At 47.4% G+C, this 25,770-nt stretch overlaps 2 protein-coding genes across 2 annotated transcripts; both read left to right on the plus strand.

Moving 5' to 3' along the window:
• Positions 1 to 4,514: 4,514 nt before the first annotated feature.
• On the plus strand, positions 4,515 to 18,442 carry gpr37b (G protein-coupled receptor 37b). The gene is made up of 2 exons (XM_086058248.1): positions 4,515 to 5,892; positions 15,519 to 18,442. The coding sequence occupies exons 1-2, from the start codon at positions 4,936 to 4,938 to the stop codon at positions 16,329 to 16,331; spliced, it is 1,770 nt and encodes a 589-aa protein (XP_085914374.1). The 5' UTR covers positions 4,515 to 4,935; the 3' UTR covers positions 16,332 to 18,442.
• Positions 18,443 to 19,331: 889 nt separating this feature from the next.
• Positions 19,332 to 25,545, plus strand: LOC147159085 (homeodomain-interacting protein kinase 2-like). Its single transcript, XM_086058252.1, has 7 exons — positions 19,332 to 23,886; positions 23,964 to 24,145; positions 24,224 to 24,347; positions 24,416 to 24,544; positions 24,618 to 24,680; positions 24,770 to 24,951; positions 25,020 to 25,545. The coding sequence occupies exons 1-7, from the start codon at positions 23,374 to 23,376 to the stop codon at positions 25,105 to 25,107; spliced, it is 1,281 nt and encodes a 426-aa protein (XP_085914378.1). The 5' UTR covers positions 19,332 to 23,373; the 3' UTR covers positions 25,108 to 25,545.
• The last annotated feature ends 225 nt before the right edge of the window (positions 25,546 to 25,770 follow it).

Here is a 25,770-nt window from a genome sequence, read left to right on the forward strand (position 1 = left end):
CTCAGCGTCTTCTTTTGGACACACGCAAGTCTTGAAACGCTTCAAGACTTGTTGGAGGAACGAAGCCGGCTTTGCTTCCGTCTGGACGGGGCTCTCGTCTCCTCTTTCTGTTCTGAGTCAATCGTTGCCACGTTTGGTCATTTTCCACGTCTCGCCATTTCCTCGTCATGCCATTTGATTTGGATTCAGGACATTGTAGTTTTTGTTGTTTCCTGTCGGGAGGGATGGCGGAAATGGAATTGGAGGGGGAGGGGGGCGTAGGAATCAAGTCCTCCGACGTACATTGGACTGACACACCCGACACACTCGCGCCCATCAACGCGAATGTGCAAAATTGAGGCTCACAAAGTATTGGAAACAGCGTAATAATGTGACTCACAGAAGTCTGAAGTCCCGCCTCCTCCGTGGCATATACTCATATTCTAGTCCATATAGTGTGTTTTTCTTGGGAATTAGTGTGTGTGATGTTAAAACAACGACTCTCACTTGAATTGGTAAGCCAGTGGAGGAAGCACGCGCATTGTGTGTGTGGTGTGTATAATATGCTTGTTGGCAGAGCCCCCCTCGGGCGGGGTTCCGATCCGGGATATGAGGTTTCCTTCCTCAAACTACGGAACAGGCAGGCAGCAGGCGTTGCAGTATTGCTGATTTAGTATGAGATAGATGGCCTTACTGCTGCTAATTTGGTTGTTGGGATCCTACGCGTCAATGCTATGCCTCTGCGCTGTAGTGCCACCTGCTGACCATCATTGGAATTGCGTATTGATTTCAGACTACACAACCTGCATGAGGTTGTACAAGTGATGTTGAATCCATTTGGAACTGATGAATAGCATCAATAGACTCCTTGAGCTCCTTGAAGCGGCGGCAGTGTCATTTTGACCTTGATTGGAACACTTTCTACACACATCACAGCTATTTCCGATTTGGATGCTTGCCGTTTTCAAACGAACATCTGATTACGGGGGTGTCAAACTGCGGTCCTGGAGGGCCGGCGTCCTGCAGGTTTTGGAGGTTTCCCTCTTCCAACACAAGCTGATTCCAATCCGCAGGATCGTTATCAGGCTTATGCGGAGCTGGCGGATGAGCTGATCCTATGAATCAGCTGTGTTGGAAGAGGGAAACCTCCAAAACCTGCAGGACCGCAGTTTGACACCTATGATGGCGAAAGCGCCATAAAATAAGTGATGATACGAGACTACTCAAATAAGCATTGAATTGTCGAGGTGGCCCTCAAGCATGTCACAGTGGAACCTTCTCATCACGCCGTGCTCTCTCTCTGCTGACGTTGCTGAAAAATCAACTCCAGGAGGTTAATTGGACACCACAAGACGCCGCCGTAGCGTATCGGGGCGATGAGCCGGACAGTTTGCTGTGATTGTGTCTCATTAGGCATCATCTGCAGAGGCCATAGAGCCGTCTTGAGCGAGCACAAATTCAAGCTTCCAAAACAACACGAACATGCACTAAAATGTCCAAAATGATGACCAGAACATTTCGACGGCGTTAGTCGACGCTTGTTTGTCAGCGAGGAAGAAAAAGAAGAAGAAGGTCATAGGTCAAATAAACACATTCATACACATGGATCAGCAAAGGTGAGCTAACATCTGGCTGCACTTTAATTGGCTGATGCGCACGTCCCTCACCAGGTTAGAACACGCCTTTTAATACCATACACATTCAAAGTCACAGACAAATAACACCTGCATCATTTTATATTGTATTTTTGTTTGATAATGCAAAATCACTTTATATCTGATGATATCATATAATATTATTATATACAATAATTAAATATATCTAATGACTTGATTAATTGCTGAGAATAATCGATTCTAAAATATTTGATTGCTGCAGCCCTTGACCAGTCATTCTCAAGTGTTGTCACCCTCAGGCCCGCATTTTCCTATTTTCTTTTTACAGAAGTGAAGAACATTTAAGAACACGAATTGTCCAAAAAGAGCCTTTAAAAGCATGTATACATCATTTGATTGTAAGCGTAAAACGTACCTTTCAGAGCACCCGATTACGTAACTAGAGATGAACATGACAATAAAGTAAATTAGCAATCGCAAATGCACAAAATATTCCCGAAACATTTGACTTATCTTCATTTGGGAAAATCAAACGAATGTCATTTTCCAAATACATCAAGGCCGAGCTGGGATCAACTTTGGATATTTCACTTTTCTTCCCTTTTACAGCATACGACGCCAGCCAATCCCAGCTCAGTCATTCACAATGCAGTTGTTGTTTAAAAAAAAAAAAACGTTTTCGGAGATGTGCTTCACGGGAGACAACTCAATATGAAGTCATTTGTCTTAAAATGATGTAAAGCACGAAATCATTGTCATCATACATCATTAAAATGTGCTTTTTTTCCTTGTTGCAGTCTCCATAACATGATCATAACTCAACATGGCCACTTATGTGAAGAAACCAGCAGATGGCAGCATCCACAAATGAACAGGAAGGCATCTCCATCGACTTGCTCAAATGGAAACAAAACAATGTATTTGAAACTTTTTAAAGGACAACGGTGAGTACAACCGCAAATATTTGATTGGTTCAGAAAAATGAGACACTTTCGCTCATCTTCATGAATGATGTTGTCCTTGTCGATGACGTCTTTTGTTCTGACGTTCACTGTGACGTCACGTGATTGTGCATCCACGCGTGCAATTGCAATCATACAAACGCATTCAATGAAACCCTGTTTTGTTTTGGGGGGAGGGGGGAGGGGGGAGGGGGGGGGGGCTCGCCGACAACACGCCCCAGTAAACTCAAGATTCCTCTCCCACTGTTCACGTGAACTCATTTCTGATTTTTGCCTCTGCGTGCGTGCGTGCGTGCGTGCGTGTTTTATGCATGAGCACATGAGTGGGTAAGAGAGCGCCTCCCCTTTTATCTGCACGCGCCAAGAAGCGGGGGTCTCTGTGGGACGCACGCGCACGCGCACACACACAGTCGACATACTAATTACATGTGCGATGTTGCACTTTCACATTGTTACGTTCTGTGGACGTATTTCAAGGTCGAATGTTGCTTTTATTTCTACACAGGCCGAATAAACACGATGTGGCACATTGCACCTGTGGCTTTTTTTTATTTTACCGTCCAGTACTGTAACTTTCTTTCAACCCTTTGCTTCGCCTGGATGAAGGTCAAAAGGTGATATTGTCAAACCCAAACGCTCCACTAAACGGCCTTCATTGCATTTGGTCATTATGGATTATTTGAACAGGTGTCCGCCTTCATCCTTTTTGTTTTTTGAATTCGTTATCAAATGTAGGCATTCTTTTTTTTAACGTCCATGCAATGTGGAGTTTGTGGTCACAAGCACAAGTGAATCGATGTCTTAGAGCACTTTAGATATAATGTGCTCATTTCATTTAGTCCAGAACGTGTCTTGAATTATTGACTAAGCGATTGGTTATGCGCACGTCAATGAATGCGTGTGGGGTTCTTTTACCAAAATGAATGGAAATGCCACAAGCCGGCCGATACCGATGCCGATTATTAGTAGTCAAGGAGGCCGATAACCCATATTTGGAGCTGATATTCATTTTCAGTCCAATAAAAATTTAAAGGGTTGGTGGGTCGGTATATTGGCGTAAAAACAATTTGTTTTATACAAATGTCAATCTTGACTGTTGTAATGTCTTAAAGCATATTTATTGAAGAATTTTGACATCCTTTTAAATTTCTAACAAAATGTTCAGGAAGCTCCCAAGGTTATCAGTATGTCTTAAAAAGTGAAATAGAAACGTAAACAAGTAAATACGACAAGTCTCGATAGTTTTCTACAGTAAAGATATTTTTTCCCCAAATAAAAAAATACATCTGAAATCTTAAACTTTCACATTTATGTGTTTTAATATCCAACAAAAACAAATGGTTCAAAAGCATCTCTTAGAAAGTGAACTGAAAATGTAAATAAATAGTTTGCTGAGATTAAAACGGTTTTAGATTTACTTTATATCAACCGTCTGATTTTCAACAAAAAAAAGGATACTGATATTCATCAAAATGCCCAATATCGGTCCATCCCTAAATGATATTGTGTTTTTTTGTAATCCATGTTGGAAAAAATATCTACATTTCAAAATGAATAAATATGCCATCTGAAGTCTTGTATGGATGTTCAGGTGTGCCCCATCAATGTTGCATATCAAATTCCTTCACTTTATAGCCATCACAGTGCCTCGTGTGCGCCATCGGGAGAAAACCTTGGTTGTTGTTTTTTTACATGTTAACGCGGGCGTGGCTGCTGCCATGTCGGCCTGAGGCCGTGTCAGAAGAGTGGGGTCCGCAGCCGCGGTCTGCCGGGGGGGCTCGTGGATGCTCCAGTGATGGATGAAGAGTGACAGATCGGGGTTAGCCGCCAGGGGAGTCCATTTTCTTTGCAGTGAACGCCGCGCAACAGCAAGAAGAGAGGAAGGCGTGAAGAGAAGCCCTCCCCCCATCCCCCCTCCCTCCCTCCTCCCTCCCCCCTCCCTCCTCCCTTTCTCCCTTTCTGGCTTTCTCTCCTCCACTCCGGCGCATCAGTGAGCTTCAGGCGGCTCCACGCCGCATTGACGCTGCTCCATCCCACTCAACTCACACACGGACTCGAAGGGTGGACGCTGGATTCTGGATTCGGGGCTCCTTTCTTCCTCGGGTATGCCGCACATTCCCCCCCGTCATTTCGCTTCCCTCCAATGAGGAGGCGCTCCCGCACCGCCCGCTGATGATGAATGCAGACGCAGCACGGCCGCACGTTTGGATTTAAAGCACAAGTTTGCGTCTCATCAATGCAAGCGTTTGTTTGTATATTTGCGGACTGAGACGGCGATTTTCCCGCCCTGTCTCCAACATGGCTGTTGACTGAACGCGAGAGCGGCAGAGTACACGAAGGTGCACTTTCTGCAACCCCCCGCCCCCCCCATCCGCACGATGCAGATCCTCTGGCCCGGGATGTTATTCGCGTTCTTCCTCATCAACGCACACGTGTGTTTGTCCATGAGAAACAACAACGGGCACACAAAAGACCCGGCCAGGATTTCCAAGGGGTCACCGCGGGACCTTCGCCAAAACAAAGGCAGACACCACGCCACAGGTGAGGAGCGGCAGCCCATCATCCCAGGGACCTTGAACTCCACGTATCCGTGGAAACGAGGGGTCGCGGCTGCAACGAGGCGCTTTGCGCACGACTTGGATAGGACGGCGGAGGACGGCGCCTCGCGTCGGGGCCCGACGTGCCGCCGTAGTAAGAGGATGAAGTTGAATGGCGGGCTGAGTGCGGCGGGCACGCTGGCAGGTGGACGCCACAATGCTCCCAAGCCCTCCTGGGTGGGAGGAGGGGGGCCGGCGGAGGGAGATCGACGCAGGAGGGGCGCAAAAGAGGAGAAAGCTTGGAAGAGGGGGAGAATCGTTCTGAACAAAAGCTCACGGGCTCCGGCTCACGCGTCGCCATGGGAACCCATCCCCAAGCCGCTGGCCCTGACGGCCACCGACGCGCCCTTTGACCTCTTCACCAAGAGGCCCGAGCGCTTCACCTTCCGGGAGGAGAACCCCTGGGACGCCACGCCGATCACGCCGCCCAGCTCGCAGGACTTTGCGGACGAGCTCAAGAACCCGTTCTACCCGGTGACCAGCGAGACGTACGGCGCGTACGCCATCACCTGCGTCTCCGGGGCCATCTTCCTGGTGGGCATCGCCGGCAACGTCGCCATCTTGTGCATCGTGTGCCAGAACTACTACATGAAGAGCATCTCCAACTCGCTGCTGGCTAACTTGGCCGTGTGGGATTTTGTGCTGATCTTGTTCTGCCTGCCTATGGTGGTCTTCCATGAGTTGACCAAGTCCTGGCTGCTGGGGGAGTTCACTTGCCGAGTGGTGCCGTATATGGAGGTAACCCGCAACCCATCCTTACACCGTCAGAAAGAGAAAAAAAGGGGCCAAGTTGGCTCCTTTAAGGATCCAGAACCCTTAAAGCAGGCTTCCATAATGCTGCTTCTGGAGGTCCTGCGGGTTTTGGATGTTTCCGGACTCCATCAGCAAGCTCTGCCGGAGTCTGATAACCATCCTGATCTTCCCAGAATCAGGTGGGAAACGTCTGAAACCCGCAGGACTCCGAGCACTCGTCCGTACCCTTTCATGTAAACAATAGCGGCGCGACGGATCGGCGTTGATCCGCGGTCGGTTCGGATCAGGCGCCGCGGTTCGGATGGCCCACGATCCGCAACAAAGTGCGCGTTCTCAGTGGACGGCATTCAGACGTGTCGAGGAAGCTGAAACATCGTCAACGTAGCACCGCTTACGCTCAGGCTAACTTCAAAATAAACTTTGTTTACATTGACGGCAATGCAAATAGCCCGAGTAGACATTTACTTTGAAAGCGGCCCGCGTCGTGGCACCATGGCTCGCTGGACTTCCCTTTTAGACGTTTGGAGTTTTGATTGACATCCCAAACTCATATTTAATCGCTAATTTAGGAACCGCTAAATAATTACGCCGTCATTGTATGATACGGCAGAACGACGTGAGTGGCTAGCATGCGGCTCGCTGTTAGCATTAGCAACGGGTGCCTGGCTCGTAAAGAAAGTTTGACAGCTGGTAACTGGCTTACTTGAATTTGTTTTCAATATTGTGGACCGAGGCTACTTTGTAATTCATTCTCCGTGTTTAAAGGAAGAGAATTACACTTTCAGGTCTTTTCATTACTATTATATAAAAAAAAAAAAGATGACGAGAACTTTGTCTTAATTTTGCCCATTAAAAAGAAAAACATTCAACTGAAAATGTCAATCATCGCCGATTGTTGGAACACAACTTTAAGCTATTACTACCTTGTTATTTTACGTTACATGGACCAAGTATAAAAGAAGAATGTTCCAACCTTGTATTGCACTTCAAGTTGTGTTCCTAAATCCTAAACGGCGATATTGGACATTTTGAATTGTTTTTTTTATTTAATTTTAATGGGAAAATGCGTTTCACATAATACTATTTATCTTTTTTTTTCTTTGTCTTTTTTTGCTGATCTGAAAAACGATCCGATCCGTGGCTCAAATCCGTGTTCCGATCCAGCACGAGTAAACAATGTATGTTTAATCAAACGAAGCAACAAAGTTATAAATTGTTGCAACATAAAAGTATGAGTTGTCGCCAGGTGGGTGACAATTTGCGGCATAAACGGACAAATCTGGCGCGTTCTTCCGCCAAACGGCACCTTCGTTGAGACAGCGCTGTGGAGGTTCTGGTTTTGAATCGTAACTGCGGCCTTCCTGCCGTCCTCGCAGCTCGCATTCCCAAAAATGCGAGCTGCTAGCTACATTTTACGGTCAAACTAAACATCGAATAAAGAAAATGTTATGAAAGTTTGATAACAGCGAATAAGAAACGCGGGCTAACGAATAGCATCTATGCTACGCTACAACGCGACACATTTTTTGCCCATAAATCTTTGTTATGCAAATGGCGCCACCAATCTTGCTTTGCCTCACAGACATGCTGAAAGTGTATTAATAGACTTTGAGGTTTTAGGTTTCCTTAACTGGCCCATAAAACTGCATAAAAACCAAAAAAATATTTAAAAAAAGAAGAAGATCATCGTCCCATTCTTTTTGTCACCGCAGCAGTCGGATTCGTAGCTGGTTTGCGAGCACGTCTCCGACCTCTCGGCGCATACGACCTTTTTGCACAAACACCGTCAAATCTGCGTCTCACCTCCGTCCCGCATTTCCCTGCGCAGAAAGCCACCTTTGAATGTCCGCTTGTTGCCACTTTGGTGCGCTCGTCAGCTGACGGAAGACGTTTCCCTTTCGTATTTGGAACGGCTGTTTTGGGGGGTCTCATTTTTGGAAGGGCCATAAACTGCATAAAGGCGAGTTTTGAGGCTTTCCTTGCGAAATGACGAGAAATCGATTTGCTGGCAAAGGAGGTCAGCCAAGGAAATCACGTCGCTCCATTAGTTGCCCTTAATAGCCACGAACACGAATCGTTTTCTGCGGAATTGATTGCTTCTTGTTAAACAATAAATCCTGCGTGAAAACTGGAGCAAAACACGCATCTTATAAACATAACAATTAGCTGAAAGAAAATCAAGACAACTTTGATTGAACTTCCACAAAAGTATTGACAGACACAAAATCAACTCAACTCGTTGACTGTCCAAAAAGGGAACGAGCCAGCTCGTTTTCTTTCTTCGATCTTCTTTCTTTTATTTCTTTTTATTTATTTATTTGAATTATTTTTTAATTATTATTATTTATTTATTTATTTTCTATTTCTGTCAAACGTAATGGCGGATATCTGGCTGTGTCTTAATGATACTTTCTTCCTCTAAGCGCTTCCTCTACTCACTTACTCACTGACAAACACACGTCCACCGTGCTACAGCGCCCTCTCTGGTGTGGCTGGCAACAAACAAAAGCAAAGAAAACAAAATGCTTATGCAACGCAACAATGTGTTCTGCGCAGCCGATTAGTCCAAAACAGAATTGTGATTAACATTGCACCAAACCGCCAGCCATTTTGATCCGTCCCAGATGGCGGCCATTTTGCCACTTGCTGTCAACTGAAAATAACATCACAGTGGCTCAGGGCTCAAGTAACGACCAGTCACGGCTCAGCTGGCGAATGACCAAACTAAAACGTTTGCGAATGTTTCCACTGGAAAAAGAGCCAAAGTTGTTTCTCGAAGGATGCGTTCAAAGTCGCAACATTGGCTAAAAGTTTGCCGACAGCTTTAGTGGTTGTTCTTGTTTGACATTTTGAAAATGTCCTCGCGTCAAGAAAAAAACATTCATTTAAAACATTTAGCGAATGTTAAGTGAATGTTTTGTGAAAATTGCGACCTTGAACAAACCCTGACGACAATTCCACAATACCTGGACTCAAGAATCATATTGTCACGTTCTGTGTTTCGGTTTGTCTTATTGCTCACGTTTTCCTTGCGTGTGTCCTTTTGTCATGTGGTCCCGTGCTTGTGGTCCCGGTCCCTGGTGTTACGCAATCAGTTGCCCGAGCCAGGTGCGTCTTGCGCAGGTGTCTCTCGTTGCCTCGTTAATGTGTGTATTTAGTTCCCTGCTTTCTTCCGGTTCTTGTCGCCGTCACTCCCACGCCGCGTCCCGTCGTTATCATGTCCTCGCTCAGTCGTGTTCCTGTTTGGTTTGTCGCTTTGACTTGTGTTTTGGGATCTTGTTGATTTTGTTATTTTCGCCAAGTACCGTGTTTGCCTTTTTCCAATGAAAGCCCTTTTTTTTTAACTGCTTCCTTGCCTGACTGCTTTTTGCTCCTTGCATTTCAGTCCTCCACCAAACTTCATCCTTCTCATGCATCCATGCCGACTTGAGTATCAATTTCGCTGGATCAAAACAAAATAAAAGCAACGAGTGTAGACTACCAAAAGTGTGTTTGCGTGCATGCGAGTTGATCGTCTCCCAGTGGCACGCGCACGCACACGCACGCGCCAAAACAGTGATTGCAGCCGTCAGCAAATTGAGTGTGAGGTCAGGTCAGCGTCTGGACAATATAAGCACACACGCACAAACGATGCGCCGCAGATAACGACACCTTCGGTCAACGTGATTTCATTCGGTCATTCAATGGAGAGGTTCGACAGGCGCGGCAGACGTTTGGGATGCAACCAGCCTGCATTATTTGAGAAAAGCCGCGTTGCCGTGCCAAAGTCAGGCAGTTGTGCAGAGCGGCACATTTGGACGAGGGTCCGTTCGGGACGGCATTTACCATTCAGTCTCTCTCGTCGACGCGCTTGCACGTCCGTTGCGTACACGAGGAAGGTCAAACAGTCGTTTGACATTTAGAGTTTATTTATAACAAGCCCGCTCTAAAAACTCATTAAAACTGAGTATAAATAAAAACGGTATACCCTGATACTGTACTGAGATTTCTTTCCCTCATACCGCACACACGCCGCAATACGTTCGCTAGCGAGCATTGTTATTTTGGAAGGAGACGTTTTGGCCCCCAAAATATCAACCAGAACAGGAAGCACTTTGACAGCCGCCGGAGACGGCGACCGTTCTGGCAGACGACTGGCGACATGAACTCAAGGGAACGTCACGGCGCGTGATTTCAAGCTTACGGCACGCTGTGCGAGTCGGCTACATTAATAAATAAATAAACCTTTGGCTTTCAAGAGCACGAAGACAAAAAATGTTTGCAAAATTAGAATTGAAGTAAATGTCGCATGTCTTATTGCCTTAAAGCAGCCATGTCACACATGGTCACGCATTATTTGGGGGAGCGACAGCAGGAGACTGTTTTCCCTTTGGATGGGGGGGGGGGGGGGGCGTTCCCCCCTGACACATTTCTTTCCATCTGGCTTAATGCTAATTGTGTGTCATCATCACGGAACACAAAGTCCCTCAAGGAGTGTGAAATCTAAAGTCAGCCTTTTGGCACGGAGCCATCCACAGTCTTACTCGTAATCAATATGTGGCATGTCAACGATGTCGCGAACATACACTGAACTGATGTTTCATTCGCACGTTATTAGGTTAACTGACACGTTGTAACGAGGCCCGACGCGACAGACGCGTTCCAAATCCTGAGATGATGCTTCACGTGCTCATAATGCAAGTGAAACTGAAAAACTCTTTCTTTGCTTTGGTTCAGACGAGTTCTAATCAATTGTACTTAGTAAAAAAAAAAAAAAAAGTTTTTATTACAAAAGTACTTTTAGTGTTAGTTTTAGTTTTCCGAGTGCAAAGTAAAAAAAAAAAAAAAAAAAAAAACTCTCTATAGGATTGCGTAATAAAATACAATAAATAGTCCAATTGTTTGGCCTGACTTCTTCCATGCAGCCGCACATTAATACTGAAATATTTAAAAATAACGTAAGGCTGTCAAAATTAAAGTGTTAACGTTGGAGAATAATTTAAATTCATTAAAGCCTTAAAAAATTCCTTTTTATTCACTTCCACTGAGCCACTGGCGTGAAGATGGACTTTTTCACTTTTAGCTGCTTGGAGAAATGTCACGTCGACGTTCTCGTTTTAATTTCTTGTTCGTAAGAACGTGTTTTCAAGTGTAGTGTTTTGTTTTGTTCCTTTCGTTTTCGCTAACTGTACCCGCCTTGCAGCCAACGAGTCCTGTTATTTCTGGAACATAATTGGCAGCATTTGGAAGAAAAAAGACATTTGGAAAAAATCCCTTTTGCTTCTGCTATGCGACAGCGGACCTCGGCGGGGAATCATACAGAACTGGCGGACCGACGCTGCGCCAGAGGAGGAAAAAGGGTCGGCGGCCGGCGTAGACCCAGCGAAATGTTGGCCCTCCGTCAGCTTGACACATTCCCCGTCATTGGCTGACTTTTGCGGTTTTGGCTTTTCTTCTGTGTTTGCTACGCACACACATGCAAAGTTAGTGGGGCATGCTTAACCAGCAGACGGGCGCGATGGCCTTCCCTGCGCCCGCCGCTGCCGGCAGCCATTCTCCCTGCATCAGCTATCTGTGATTAGACAAAAGCCTCAGGGGGACGCGCGCTCTCTCGCTGGCGCTCGCAGTAAAGACGGCGTTGAAGCGTTTGGTGGCGTGCACGTCATTGGAGCGACACGCGCCGCGGCCGACGTCGCGCCCTGACGGCATCGCAGCCCTCCGCCACGGATTGTTCATTGGACAGCATTGGAATAATTCCGCTTAGCTGTTTGCCACGCACGTTATTCATACTTGACTCATTTCAACATTTTCAGCAGCAGGAAGTGAATTTCTTTTCTGTAACACTTTATTTGATAACTTCATTCATCTTCATGTACAATGAATTCCCTTAAAAACCCATTTTTCCACGTGCTGTGGACTGAAGATGACATCACAGGTGCTCAAGAAACAAGTAACGAGCAATCACGGCTCACCTGTTTTCTGGGTTTGGTCATGTGATGTTAGCAGACGGAGTCATGATTGCGCGGTTCCTGAACGCGCGTCACGTCATCTTCAGTCAACAGCATGTGGCAAAATGGGTTTCTAAAGTTTTTAATTGTACATGAAAAATAATCGTTATCACATTCATTACAGACAAAATATGATCTTCTTACTGCTGGCAAAAGAAGTTAAGTATCCCTTTAAAGTGGAAGTCAACCGTAAACATTTCTTGACCAAATCCAAGTCCAGAAATTCAAATCCCTGCCACGGTTTGGCTTTAGCTAGCTAGCTCCCATGGTGCTCGTTTACCTGCTAGGGAGCTAGCTAGCTAGCACTTGGGGCTAAAGCCAAACCATGGCAGTGTATTTACTTTCTGGTGCTAGCTAGCGAGCTCCCTCGCCAGCTCCTATGGCGCTCGTTTACCTGCTAGGGAGCTAGCTAGCTAGCACTTGGGGCTAAAGCCAAACCGTGGCAGTGTATTTACTTCCTGGTGCTAGCTAGCGAGCTCCCTCGCCAGCTCCTATGGCGCTCGTTTACCTGCTAGGGAGCTAGCTAGCTAGCACTTGGGGCTAAAGCCAAACCGTGGCAGTGTATTTACTTTCTGGTGCTAGCTAGCTAGCTCCCTAGCCAGCTCCTATGGCGCTTGTCTACCTGCTCGACTGAAGATGACATCAATGTTGCGCAGAGCTCAGGTAACGGCCGATCTGTTTCCTGAAGCTGTGATTGGTTGTTACCTGAGACCCGCGCAACATCGATGTCATCTTCAGTCAACAGCAAGTGGCAAAATGGCCGCCCCCTGAAATGGATAAAAAAAAATGGCTGAATGTTGCTGCTTAACTCATCTTCCACTAACCCGAATAGCATATTTAGACGGGTGGGGCTGCATAGAACATAATCTTGGGGGGGATTTGACTTCCCCTTTGAATAAGGAAACAAGAGCACACGACATGACGCGTAAGCCTGCGAGGAGTTGGACACGTTTATAATTGCGAGAGTACCGTTGTGAAATATTCACGAGGTGATTTGCATGCTTGAGTCGGTTGATTGAACATCTGCAGGGACGAGACAATAAATGAGGCCAAGAAGGAAGTTGGAAAGCGCGTCTGCCCGCCGCAAACCCCAACCACCTGCAAAGTGACTTTCGCGGCAGCTTGGCTGAAGTCAGAGAGGCAAAGGTTTTTTATTTCATATCCCAGGGAAATATGATGTCATTTAATGGAGGAGGAATTTATTGTCCGGAAGGAAGTGCCTGCCAAATGCTGTAAAACGCAGGGAGCGGCGTCACTAAACGGAGCTTTTGATATTTGATCTCATGAGAGGTTCTACTTACGCTAATTATTGTATTTCATTTTGTTGCACTCTGTGAGAAGGCAATTGATATGAAACATGATTAGGCACATAATAAAATCTCCAGAAGCGTGCGGTGGCGTAAGGTAAGCGCCGGGTGAGCAGATTTTCACCATTAAAAGCCGCTGACGCAAAATATACAACAAATACACGTCACCACATTTCGTCGCTCGTCAATCTTGTAACATTGGAAGTATTTGGCTTGAAAGCTCGGCTGGCGACCGCAGTGGACAGCAGGACGACATTTCCCAGGATTCTTAGATACGAAAACATGAAGTCGTTCCAGTCACCGCCCAAATGGGCCGTCAGTAACGAAAGACTTTTTGGTCGTCGACTTTCATCTGATGAGCGCCGAGTCGATGATAAATAAAACAATGACGTCAACATTGGGATTGTTTGAAGTCGCCGAGCTTGGAAGAGCTGAAGATAGCCAAGCTAGCTGCTATTAGCAACCACGAGCGTCTTGAGTGGAAGATAAGATGCAAAACAAAACGGGATTGGCAATGACTCCATTGAAAGTTTTGAACTGTGAAGTTCAGGACGTGAGCAGAATTTCATTTGGTTAGCATCGCTTTGCGTCGAGCTAACTGCAAACTACTAAACGGGTTCCATCAGTTTGCTCGTCAAAATGTGTCAATTGATCCAATGATTGATTCCATGATATCCAATGAAGGGCCAGTAAAATAACTGTCGCTGATCCTATTAAGGAAAGACCTGTAAAACCCAATATAGTATTTCTTCTTCAAACAAATGAAAAAGTGAAGGAAAATGACGGCAGCGTTTGATTTGAGATGCCGCACAAAGTCCAACGGGCCAATTTGAAGCCGTCTATTGTCAGACGCTGCCTGGCTGGCAGACGGATGACGGCTGAGTTTGCGTCTCTATGGCAACGCACGAAACCAGCCGACGTGATCCCCATCCTTCGCCCGGCAACTGCCATGACGCCGGCGGCGCTCACGCGGCCGGGCTGGCTCCACCGCTGCTCGTTAAGAGACAATTAATAAGGCGCAGCCTTTGCGGCACCGCCGGACCTTTAATCGCAAAGATGCAAAGACGTCACCGGAACGTGGAATCAAGCGCCAGCCTTATTCCGAGCTTAAGGCTGACATTATGCAATGCGGCCGTCATCGCGGTGACGCTCCAATAGGAGTCATTTCAGAGAATTCCTGAAATTGAGAACAAAGCGAGTCCTTTGCCCTCTTTTTTTTATACCTGCGTAATAATAGCTGCGTCAACATCGAAATGATAAATGCACCAAAAGGAATGTTGAGATGTGGATGCGTAACGGAGCCGAGACGGCTTCCATTTCCACTCAACCTGCCTGAGCTGAGCTCATTTCTCTGCCGTCCCCTCACACGGCTTTGTGGCGCCGCCAGGCCCGACTTTTGGACTCCTCTTATAAAGCGAACAAAGCTTGTTTGCGGCGGCTCGATGCTCCGCCCCAACGCACCGACCAAAGCTGCTCCTTCGTGCCGCCGTTTAAAAGACATTCATACAATCATGAATATTCACGTGTATTTGCATGCTGTCACTTGTGGGAAAGAAGATGGCGACGTGAAGCGGGAAAGCGGGCGCCTTCGCAACAAAGCCTCGTTGTCAAAGGCGGGCATTTTTTTAAATGCTATTATTTCATTTATTTGATTCTTATTTTGTCTTATTTATTTTCTCTTTTTGGTCCCACTTGGCAGGCAGCATTTGAACCGTGGACCGGTGTGTGTGAAGTGTGTGGACGCTTCGCACTCCCTGGTGTGGCTGCTTTAGAGTGCCTCGTTGTTGTAGCGTGGAAATGTCCTGCGACGACACACTGAGATATAATCCAAGCAAAAGTCATCGAGCATCCCTTTTTTTTTTTTGATTTTGAAGTCTCATTTGTATATTATTATTATTTTTAATGATTCAAATTTGCCGAGGTTGCTAACTCTTTTGTTTGGTGTCCAATTTAGAAGACGCACATTTTCACTTCACAGTAACTTTGAACAGAGAATACCTTTTTTCAGTGAAATGAAATGAACGCATGTCATGCTGAAGAACGCCGCCAAACAGGCCGTCAATCCAAGCCATGGTTTTGGTTCCGCTTGTGGGCTTTCGTCGCATCTCGCAGCTTCTGTTGAGTGTCGGACGTCTCCACGTTGTGGTTCCGATTCTGCCAAATGGGATGCGCCCGTTGGCCTAATGAAGAACGGGAACGCGACAGGCCCGACGAGCAGTTGGGATGCGTGTTCCGTCACGTTAGCGTTTGTTCTCCCGCGGGATAATGGGCGTTGTCTTAAATGCGCCGGCGCGGCCGTCGGCTGTGCTCCTTCCAGGTGGCCTCCCTCGGCGTGACGACCTTCACCCTGTGCGCGCTGTGCATCGACCGCTTCCGGGCCGCCACCAACGTGCAGATGTACTACGAGATGATCGAGAACTGCACCTCCACCACCGCCAAGCTGGCCGTCATCTGGATCGGCGCGCTCCTGCTGGCGCTGCCCGAGCTCCTCATCCGGCAACTGGTGGCGGAAGACGGCGAGATCCCCGACGGGCCTCCGGTGGAGCGCTGCGTCATCCGGATCTCGGCCGGCCTCCCCGACACGCTGTACGTGCTGGGCTTGACGTACGAGGGCGCCCGGCTGTGGTGGTGCTTCGGCTGCTACTTCTGCCTGCCGACGCTCTTCACCATCGGGTGCTCGCTGGTGACGGCGCGCAAGATCCGGCGCGCCGAGCAGGCCAGCGTGCGCAGCAACAAGAAGCAGATCCGCCTGGAGAGCCAGATGAACTGCACGGTGGTGGCGCTGGCCATCGTGTACGGCGCCTGCGTGGTGCCCGAGAACATCTGCAACATCGTGTCTGCGTACATGGCGGCCGGCGTGCCCGAGAACACCATGTCCGTGCTCCACCTGCTCTCCCAGCTGCTGCTGTTCTGCCGGGCGGCGGTGACGCCCGTGCTCCTGTTGCTGCTGTGCCGGCCGCTGGGCAGGGCCTTCTTGGACTGCTGCTGCTGCTGCTGCGGCCGCGCGCCCTCCTCGGCCGCCGCCAGCGACGATAACGAGCACGAGTGCACCACCGAGCTGGAGCTGTCGCCGTTTAGCACCATTCGCCGGGAGCTGAGCAACTACACGCCGGCCGGATCGCACTGCTAAGATGGCGGTCCCTTCGCCTGATCCCGTCCCGTCCCGCCGCGCGCGTGACGGGGGAAGAAAGTTCGGGCCTCGTTTCTTAATACGCTCGACGAGCAGAAAAGCATTATCGAGGTTCGGCATTCTCGGCGCGGAGGGAAAATAAAGGAGAGCGAATATGAAACGAACGAGCAGAGAGAAGATGCTAACGCTGAGCTAACGCTGACGGAAATTGCAACGCGGCTGCTCAGGTGTGTTTGAGGGTGTTTGTGTGCTGTCTTAATTACATTTCATGATTTTACTCACACTAAAATAAGGTATTTTTCTTTATATCTTATCCGTGCAATTGCTTTTGTGTGTGTTTGAAAAAAAAACTTTTGTTTTGCCTTGGCGGAGGTCTACGGTGCACTGTCATCGCATGTTAACATAAAAAAATGGAATCCTGCCGCCTGCATATTTCATTTTCCCAACAATCCTTTGTAAAATTCATTCAAATTCATCGGACCAAACTTGGGTTCGACTGTCATTGCCAAACTTTCTGTCTTTTTTCCTACTGGTTGAAACGCTGCCAAGCAACCGTGGAATGAAAACCTCCAGTCGGTCGGCGCTGCAGGATTCTGTTTACATGGGAACTCTATTGTAATTGCTGACATCGGCGTACGCACGTTTCCTCGGGAGATGCTTGTGGTTTTAGCTCGCGCGTTCTGTTGAACCTGCGACAGAAGCTGTGTCAAAGATGGCTGACGATTTGCTAGTTGTGGTTTAGGATGTCGTAGCTTGTGCAAGTGTACTTATTAATGAGGCGTCGCCACTGTACATACGAAACGTTAGCGTGACGGCGTTGAACGTGACTGGGCTGGCCTCAGAGAAGCAGAAAAACAAACGGAAAGAAAAATGTTCTCAACGGAGCATCGTGGAATTGAAAACACGCGCTCAGCATGGACAACGGACGACCCGCAACGTTGTTGTATCATATGACGCCTTGCACTTGGGGGCTGTAAAAAAAGACAAAAAAACGCTCTTTGGTGCTCTTATGACGAATGCGCTGTAAACAACAAATCAATCAATTCCACTTCGAATCGAGAGCAATTGAACTGCACACGCCAACGGTGGTCATTCGTGTTTGTGGACGATACTAACAATGAGCGGGACTTCAAAAAAAATGTCGAGTGCAACCACAAGCATGTAAAGCAGCACCAAAGTGACGACTTGATGAATAATTTCGTGTATTGTACTGTAAATGTTTTTTGTTTTTTTTATCCCTTAAAGATCTGATCGATCATTTTGAAAATATTGTCGTTTATTACAATCAAGACAACTGAGGGGAAACGGCCAAAACGATGGTTTACATTTTGAATAAGTCGTCCCCATAAAGTCGCGCAATCAAGCCTTTGATTTTTCAAGACGTTCAATCGTAAACTGACCTTTCACCTTCAGCCAACTTCCTGTGCCACAAGAAGCTCAATCGTACTTTTTCCACTGTCAGCACTTTTTCCCTTTGGCGACTGATCAGTCGTGTCGGAGTACGAACTTTATTGATTCTGGATGATCACTGCTAATTGGAAATCGCTTGATGGGGACGACTCGCGCTTTCTCTCGGATTGACCACATTTCTCGCATTCGGACCCAGGTGCAAGCTTTCCATGTCTGTGTGTCTCAATCACTTCAATTCTGCCTTTCTCGAATGTGTCTTGTGGTAGCAAGCGTTTCTGGCTCCCATGCAAAGGTCAGTTTGGCTCTCATGTGGACGATCCTAAAAGTTGACCTTCCGGTGTCCTTCGCAAACGAGGTGCTATCACGACTCATTATTTCAATTCCAGTCTGGATTTTGTCACGGAAGTCAAACTGACCTCCCGCAAATGTTCCGCGTGGGGGACGGGGGCGGAGTCCAAGTGTCTGTGTGTGTACTTTTGTGCGGTTCGCGCTGTTGATGAAGTGCTTCTTGCGGCACGCGGGTTGTCGAGAACTCTCAACGGCGTGAACGTCTTCTGTCCGTACTCGCCAACGTTAGCGCACGCTGCAATGTTGTCTTCAAGCACGCGCACTGGTTTCGAAATAGCTTTTGATGAAGCCAAAAACGCTCCCTTTGTCTATCAAAGAATGGAAAACTGTACATTAAAGTCCTGAAATCACAATCTCAGTTTCCTGTTTTCACTTGGAATGACGTTTCCGTTTTGCGCTCGTTTGCTGCCTCTGCGGATTTCGTCCAAAGGCGGCAAAAGTACTCGCACTGACTCGATACTTAAATGGTTTAGCTCCTTTGCTCAAAGTCATGGTCCACAGTTTTCCACTTGTCTGTTAGTAAACAAACCATTCCAAACAGACTCCTCCCATGGCCGACGCCCCCCAAAAAAAGAAAACGACATTCGCCTATTGGCTTAGCTTCACTTATTTATTGCACGTTGTAAATATACGTTTGACTCTCGTTCTCTGTTGCCGAGTTACCCTTTTCCGTGTGACTTAGCAGCCTAGCATGTGGCTAAATTAGCAAGCTAACGTTTTCTGTGTTTGGCCCAGAAAGTCCGCCAAGCCAAGAACCTCAACACTTCTGGGCTTGTGTTCATGTGCGGTGGTGATGGTTGAGGACAAAATCTGTATTTTGCCATTTTGTTGTGCTTTGCCATAAGTGGGACGTTTCTGGGCGAAAAGTCAATGTTTACCCATCCAGCCAATCACAGAGCGGTGGGCGTGTCACACTGTAGGCAGGCGGCCCGTTGCAAACGAGCAGAACGCCTTCAGTGAAATATAAAAGGGGAAATATTCCACCACAAAACGTGTCGAAAACAAGAGCGAATATTGGCTTGGCACTTCCGAGCAGCTGAAGCGCGACAGAGTTAGCCTGCTTGTAATGTAAGTGCCAAACGCAGAATATGTTAGCGTGCTAATTTAGCAACATGCTAGGCTGCTAAGTCATACAGACAAGGGTAATGCGGCGATCAAACTTATATTTACGCTGTGCAATAGGAGAAGCGAACCCAATAGGTGAGTGCCGTTTTCTTTTTTTTTTAGGCCATGGGAGGAGTCTGTTTGGAATGGTTTGTTGATCAACAGAAAAGGGAAAAACTTGGACCAATTTAGGGTGACCGAACGTCCGAACCTTTTGAGAGGACATACCATTTTCTTACGACCTGTTCAAGCATTTTTTATAGAATACTATAGTATTTTTATAGTTTTATAAATTGATGACGTCCGGTTAGCATTGCGTGGCTAATAGTTGAGGTATACTGTGTAACTGTAAGTGTCCTCTTTTCTGAAATGGAATATGGCCACCCTACCCGGAACGCCGCCTCATACTGTCGCTTTGCTAGCATGGGCAAAGTAAAACACACCACATTAGCAAATGCTAACGTACTGGTGCGTGTTTGTGTGTACACAACTTGCGTACTTGTGTGTGTGCACTTTCTCAGACAAGTCAACTCTGCTTGTTATCAGTTCTGGCAGCTCCCTCGGAAGTCGTCATTCCTTCTATTTAAAGCAAAGCAATAATCCATACGCCTTTCCAGCAGGACTGTTGCTATGGAGACACATTACTGAGACAAACAGCATACGGATGCTGCTCGGCCACTCGGGTGAAGAAACTTGCGATGAAAAGCCGGCTGGCCTGTCTTAGAGAATTTGGAGAAATCTTTACGACGCTGCCAGAGAGAAAAACAGAAGAAATGACGGTCGGCTGAGTCGCAATTATTTCCCCCGCAGTCGCTCGCAACATGTCGCAGGTTCCTCTACGGACCTCACACGAGCGATGCACGATATCGTTCCGCCGTTAACGCGAACAGCAATCGAACCTTTGTAGCAATGCAACATTTATGCGGAATTGGCGGACGTGACAATCGTCACCAAAGCGTGACGAGGCTGACTTTTTGTTTGCCTCAACATCTGATGGATCTCAAGTGCGGCTGCGGGAATAAAGTTCCTTGCATGCCGGTTCTCGTGCCGTGCCGGACAGCAACTAATGAGGTTTTGTTGCTTCAAAGCGTCTTTTCTCTTCCTTCCAAACCGCAGGCCAGCAAACCAAGAAACAAAAGCAGCCCGAGATGTTTTTCGTGCGCTCAAAAGGTGAAGGACCCCAATTGAATTATACGACTCGCTGGTATCGAAAAGTGAAAGTCTCGACGTGGCGACTTTCACGTACTTTGTATCGGTTTGATGTACATGTAAAAATAGTCGCTCCAGGATTTCGATGCCATTTTCCATCATTGTTGTGCTCAAAGGCCAGATTTTGCGGCCAATTTTTCTAGAAGTCGCAAAAGAAATGTTGCTCAAACACTTTTTCTCCACATTTGAAGCATTTCGCAGGCATTTCTTCAGATTGTTGCGGTCTCGTCGCTTGCCGCTTGATCTTGAAATGTGAGGCGTATAATTCCAGAAGATCGCTCGCGTGTTTCCACGTTTACTGGTTCGCTTGCAGTAAAGCTGCGTCACCTAAAAAATATGCATCCGTATTGAACTTAACAAAATAAAAGCATTCCACATTGTGCAAAGGCGTCGCCATAACACAGTTTAGCAATAATACGTTTACAAATAATGCCTATATTTGTGGGGACCGGGGTTAAAAATGTGCAGTAGTTGCAATCTATCGACATAAATATGCCGTAGATCGATGAAACAATAATTTTCTGCCTAATGAAACAAAATTGGATCATCTGATGATATTGCATGACTTTCAATAAAAAAGGCGTGTTTGTCGATGTTGATTGTCAGAAGAAGCAGACGGAAACCTGCTGCCGACGACCAGATGAGTCCTGTCGAACCAGCGCCTCTTGTTGCCATGGAAACCCTTCAGCCGCCAAACTGATCATTAGAGTGGTGATCCTTCTACCTCGTTCACCCGCTGTTCAAACCCCCCCCCCCTTCCCTCCTCCTCTTTTATCTTGCACATCATTCACCCTGTTTTTACTTCCTTGTTCTATCGTTTGCATCCTCAACCTTAATCTGTGACCCTCATCAATAATTGCCCTTGGTAGTTTTGATGACAGAGGACGACTAATTGAAAGGCCAATTAATGCCGCCCAACAACGCTGCTTGAAAATCCGGTTCTCATCCTGGGGCAAATTTTTTAATTAAGTAATTACACTACGGAATGCATAACTGCGTTCTGGTGGTCAATTTAAAGTGCAGATGAGTTGAGATGATGCTCACAAATGTCTCACCTCAGAATGTTGTGGGGTGAGGAAGTCCGAAACGTACAGTGGTTGTCATGGCGATAGCAAATTCGTTTTAACAGCAGGGAAATATCAAGCCGTGGAACCCTAATGCAATTTGCATGAATTGGATTTTAGTCGGACATAATCGCATTGGATTGATTAGTTATGGACGCCGTCGTGTAATGCTGGATGTCATAATAGGTGACATCGTCACATTATGGGATGGATTGGCCTTCATTTTGTGATGTAAGGTGTTCTTTTTTTATGAGGTCAAAAACACAATGTCCCAAAAGCCGCTATACGCTTTTCTACTTGGTTTCCGGCATCTTTCAGATAAATTTGTGAGTTGAGGCTTCCAGCGGATCTTGATGGTCTTCACGCTGCTCCAACACGTCGCACAATTGATGCTATTCAATCAAGTTGCTCAAAAGAGAATCTGTTCTTCTAACACCACTGATGAAAACTCCGAACTCCAAAAGCCGGCATTCGTGCCAGGAAAGGGAAAACATCTATCGGGAGGGCTGCATTGGAACGCGACATCAATAAAAGCTCCATTCAGCGGATGCTTCAGTGATGAATATTTTAGCCGTTCCAAATTCCGCTTGTTGAAAAACTTCAAGCAGAAGATGATTGTCATGTGAAAATGCGTGAATGAAATGTACATTTATGTGGGGGGGGGGGGCGCTTACGTACACTCTACCCACCATCTGGAGACATAAAGCAGCATCACACCAAGATTGCCATGCACGCAACAGGGGCTTCTTTTTCTTCTGCCCTCAAACCCCCGTTGAGTCCAGCTCGTTGCTATCTTCCTTCCAGATTCACTCGTAGGCACGCGCGCTGATAATCCACGGGGGGGCTGCAGCGTCCACCCATGTTGAATATGGATGAATAATTCCAGCCGCTTTCATCTCCCGGGTTGAAGCTTTAAACCCCAAATGCCCCCAAAAAGACATCCTGCACAGCCGCCCGCAACTGGGCCGCTTCTGCCGGTGAGGTGCGAGCGCATGATTATTGCGCCAGACCCTCGACGGCGAAGTGCAATGGAGGCACCAGGAAGTGAGGACAAGAGCGATGAGTTGAGCGCCAGAAAATTCGGCATGCTTCCTTTTGTGTCTCCGGTTCTTAAGCTTACCAGTTCATATATGAAAACGGTTTATTTGAATGAAATTAGATTTACTTTACCGATGAAAGCACCTCAGGAAAGGAATCGCATGTTAACTGTAGAAAGGCTTCATATCGCGTGATACGGACCCTCGAAGAACCCAAAAGCAACACTTCCTGTCAAAAGACAGACTTTCAAAATAAAAGCATGCAGTGTAGTAACAGTCACTTTCTTAGGCTATATGTTGGCTTTTGTTATATAGAAGTCACACGGGGAAAAAAGACTATGATACTGGCATGCTATTATTTTGAAGGCGTGCTTTTTGACAGGTTGTTACGTCAACGTTACCGAGCAGGCGGATATTATCGAGTCGCTCATAAATGTCGACGTGGACATTGACGGAATTCGGCCAAAGACGAACATATAGAGAAATAAATGCGATCTGAAGTGAAGGCCAATGTGGGCGTTGACCTGCAATTTCCCATGCTGCCTCAGCCGATGACATCACGCTGTGATTGCGCTGCTCGCCGCGAGCGAACGCGGCAGCACGGAGGCGCGCGGTGCGTGATGTCATGGCACGACATATTAGAGCTGTGAGCGGTCGCGTTCCTGTGATGGAAAGAAGGCCGCTGCGGCCGCGCGGCCTTTGGCTTTGTCAGTTACACCGTTTGACAAGCTCCCGAACCGCCGCCTTATCATGAACCGCGGGTACGGCCTGGAGCGGTTGCCGGCCAGCTGCTGCGTACTCCGAGCGCCAGTGACCCGAATCCGCAATTGAGCCGATCAAGCTTCAGGTCCAGCGTCTGTCCATTTGTCAATGGAATGGAGACACGTGCAAAGATCATGCGCAAAAGAAATTAAGTTCCGCAAGCAGCTCGACTCGACAGATGCCATGTCAATATTATTCCACTATGCGGCATGGAGTGACGAATCGAGTTCATCCGGAAGTGTTTTTGATGAAGAATTAGAACTGGAGGTCGGTTCTTTGATATGCTCCCCCTCTGCAGAATACGTGGTGGAGAGCGTTTTGGGGTGCGGCTCGTTCGGAAAGGTGGTCCACTGCAAGAAGGTGGCCACCAACGAGTCGGTGGCGCTCAAAATCATCATGGAGAAAGAATACAACAACGACGCGCAGAAGGAGGTGGAAACGCTGGAGGTGCTGAAGAACTTCAACTTGGAAAAATACAACATCGTCAAATGGTACAGCTCCTTCGTCCACGAGGGCCATTATTGTCACGAGTTTGAGAAGCTGGACATGAGTCTTTACCAATACCAGGTCACAGAGAAGGACACTCTGGAGCTCAAGGAGATTCGTCCCATTCTGCAGCAGGTTTGCTTTCGCGAGCGCGTGCAGGATTGTTGAATTTGTGGGCGTGGGGAACTGACGGTCATTTGTCGTGCTTCCAGGTTGCTTTATCTCTGCAGCTCCTTAAGAGCCTGGGAATAGCCCATACTGACCTCAAACCGGATAACATCATGCTAGTGGACCACGTCCATCAGCCACTAAGGGTTAAGGTCATTGATTTTGGCACAGCCATTTTGATTTCGGAGAGGTGCAAGGGCTCAGAACTTCAGACGCTCTGGTTCAGGTGAGCTCGTGACGGAAGCTGGGATGGAAAATAAAGAGTGGCCACTAAATGGTATTCAAATGTCAATGTTTGGTAAAGATCTCCAGAGATTCTTCTGGGTGCTTCCTTCAATGAGGCTATTGATATCTGGTCCCTAGGCTGCATTGCGGCAGAGCTGCTCATGGGCAAAGCGTTATTCCCTAGCAGCGATGAGTTTGACATGGTGAGTCGGCTGAAAGCTCGGCAACCTCCTTCCGCGTTGACTAAATGTGCTTCTTCTGACCCGGCTAGATGAGGCACATACTTCGAGTCGTAGGAAAGCCGCCCAACCAGCTGCTGAGTTCTGGAGTGTACACAAAACAGTTTTTCCAACATTTTGCCAGGCGTGACCAAAGGAAGCCAACCCTTTGGATGTTTAAGGTACGGAATGTTTCCAACGCTCGTGTTCAGTTCAGACTTTGGAGAAATGCAAATGTCAACGTATCCATCCTAGTCCAAGCTCTACACGTCGGCGTGCATCCCTTGCACCCTCAACAGCCTCTACGACCTTCTGGAGGTAAGACGTCCCGAGCGGCGCAAAGTCTCGCCGACCGCCGATAAGAATGAGTTGCGTGCGATGGCGAGCGTTCTTTTTCCTTTCATGAGGGATGCGACGAACTGACCGGAGAAGACGCGAGAGCGGACGACCTTGACAGGAGGAGCTTCGTTGACCTGCTGCTGAAGATGCTGCAGCTGGATCCCGGCGAACGGATCCGACCCAACCAGATTCTTCAGCATCCCTTCATCACGATGAGCCACCTGGTCGGCGACTTCAACGACTGCCAATAGTAAGGAATCGTCTTTCTTGCCGTGGCCGCAGAATCGCTTTTCTGACTCGACGCTCGATGCTTTCTAGCGTTAAGTCTTGCTTGGACCTCCTGACCGGCCATTTGACCGAGGCCTCGTTAAACCAAGGAGACTTTCAGCAGTCCAGCGCGGTGTGACCGCGAGGGTCTTCGCGACGATGACCACGGGTTCCAGATTCAGACAAAGCAAGACCGGCAGGAGATGCGATCCTGCGACTTCCTACTATCTGTTTGATTTGGGAGTTTCCGATCAGAGTCGATCGAACGTACGGAAAGAGATCAAGCGCAAGTTCAAATCGAACGTGAAAGCAAACTGACCTTTGGTCAAATGCGACGTGAGATTTGATCTTCCCGGAGATTTTTTCTTGGATTTACATTGACTTGATGACTGAGTGTGCAACAAAATCCTAAACAAATAAATAGAGGTCTGTCCTGAAGTATGATGGGAAGGAAAAAAAACACCTTTGTGTCCCAATTGGCATTCCTCTCTTACGCAACATCTTCGAACAAAGCCGCGACAAGAAAATGCGGACTTCCCGTGCTTTTGACGAGGGATTAAGCAGCATTGCAAATGTCGTTTTGTGCATTTCCGACGTCTTGTGGTCACGTACGAGTGCTGCTGTTTAAATTGACTTCATAATCAAGGGGACTTTTGTGGAGTGAGACACTTTGCGGCTTCGCCATAAGAGGCCTCATAAATGAGTGTTACGCATCGGCGGACTCGAAGACGCGCTCAGATTGAATTCCCGTGAGCGCTCTTTAATCCCCTTTCAAACACCTTTGAGTCTTCCTCGTTGACGA

This window comes from Leptonotus elevatus, chromosome 17 (assembly GCF_054856555.1).
Source record: "Leptonotus elevatus isolate MCC_2025b chromosome 17, RoL_Lele_1.0, whole genome shotgun sequence".
NCBI classification, from domain to species: Eukaryota; Metazoa; Chordata; class Actinopteri; order Syngnathiformes; family Syngnathidae; genus Leptonotus; species Leptonotus elevatus.

Coding starts and splice junctions, on each gene's coding strand:
- gpr37b (XM_086058248.1), top strand. CDS start 4,936: ATGCAGATCCTCTGGCCCGGGATGTTATTCGCGTTCTTCCTCATCAAC. Junction 5,893..15,518: donor GAGTGGTGCCGTATATGGAG/GTAACCCGCAAC, acceptor TGCTCCTTCCAG/GTGGCCTCCCTCGGCGTGAC.
- LOC147159085 (XM_086058252.1), top strand. CDS start 23,374: ATGGAATGGAGACACGTGCAAAGATCATGCGCAAAAGAAATTAAGTTC. Junction 24,545..24,617: donor CAACCCTTTGGATGTTTAAG/GTACGGAATGTT, acceptor TATCCATCCTAG/TCCAAGCTCTACACGTCGGC. Junction 24,952..25,019: donor GACTTCAACGACTGCCAATA/GTAAGGAATCGT, acceptor GATGCTTTCTAG/CGTTAAGTCTTGCTTGGACC.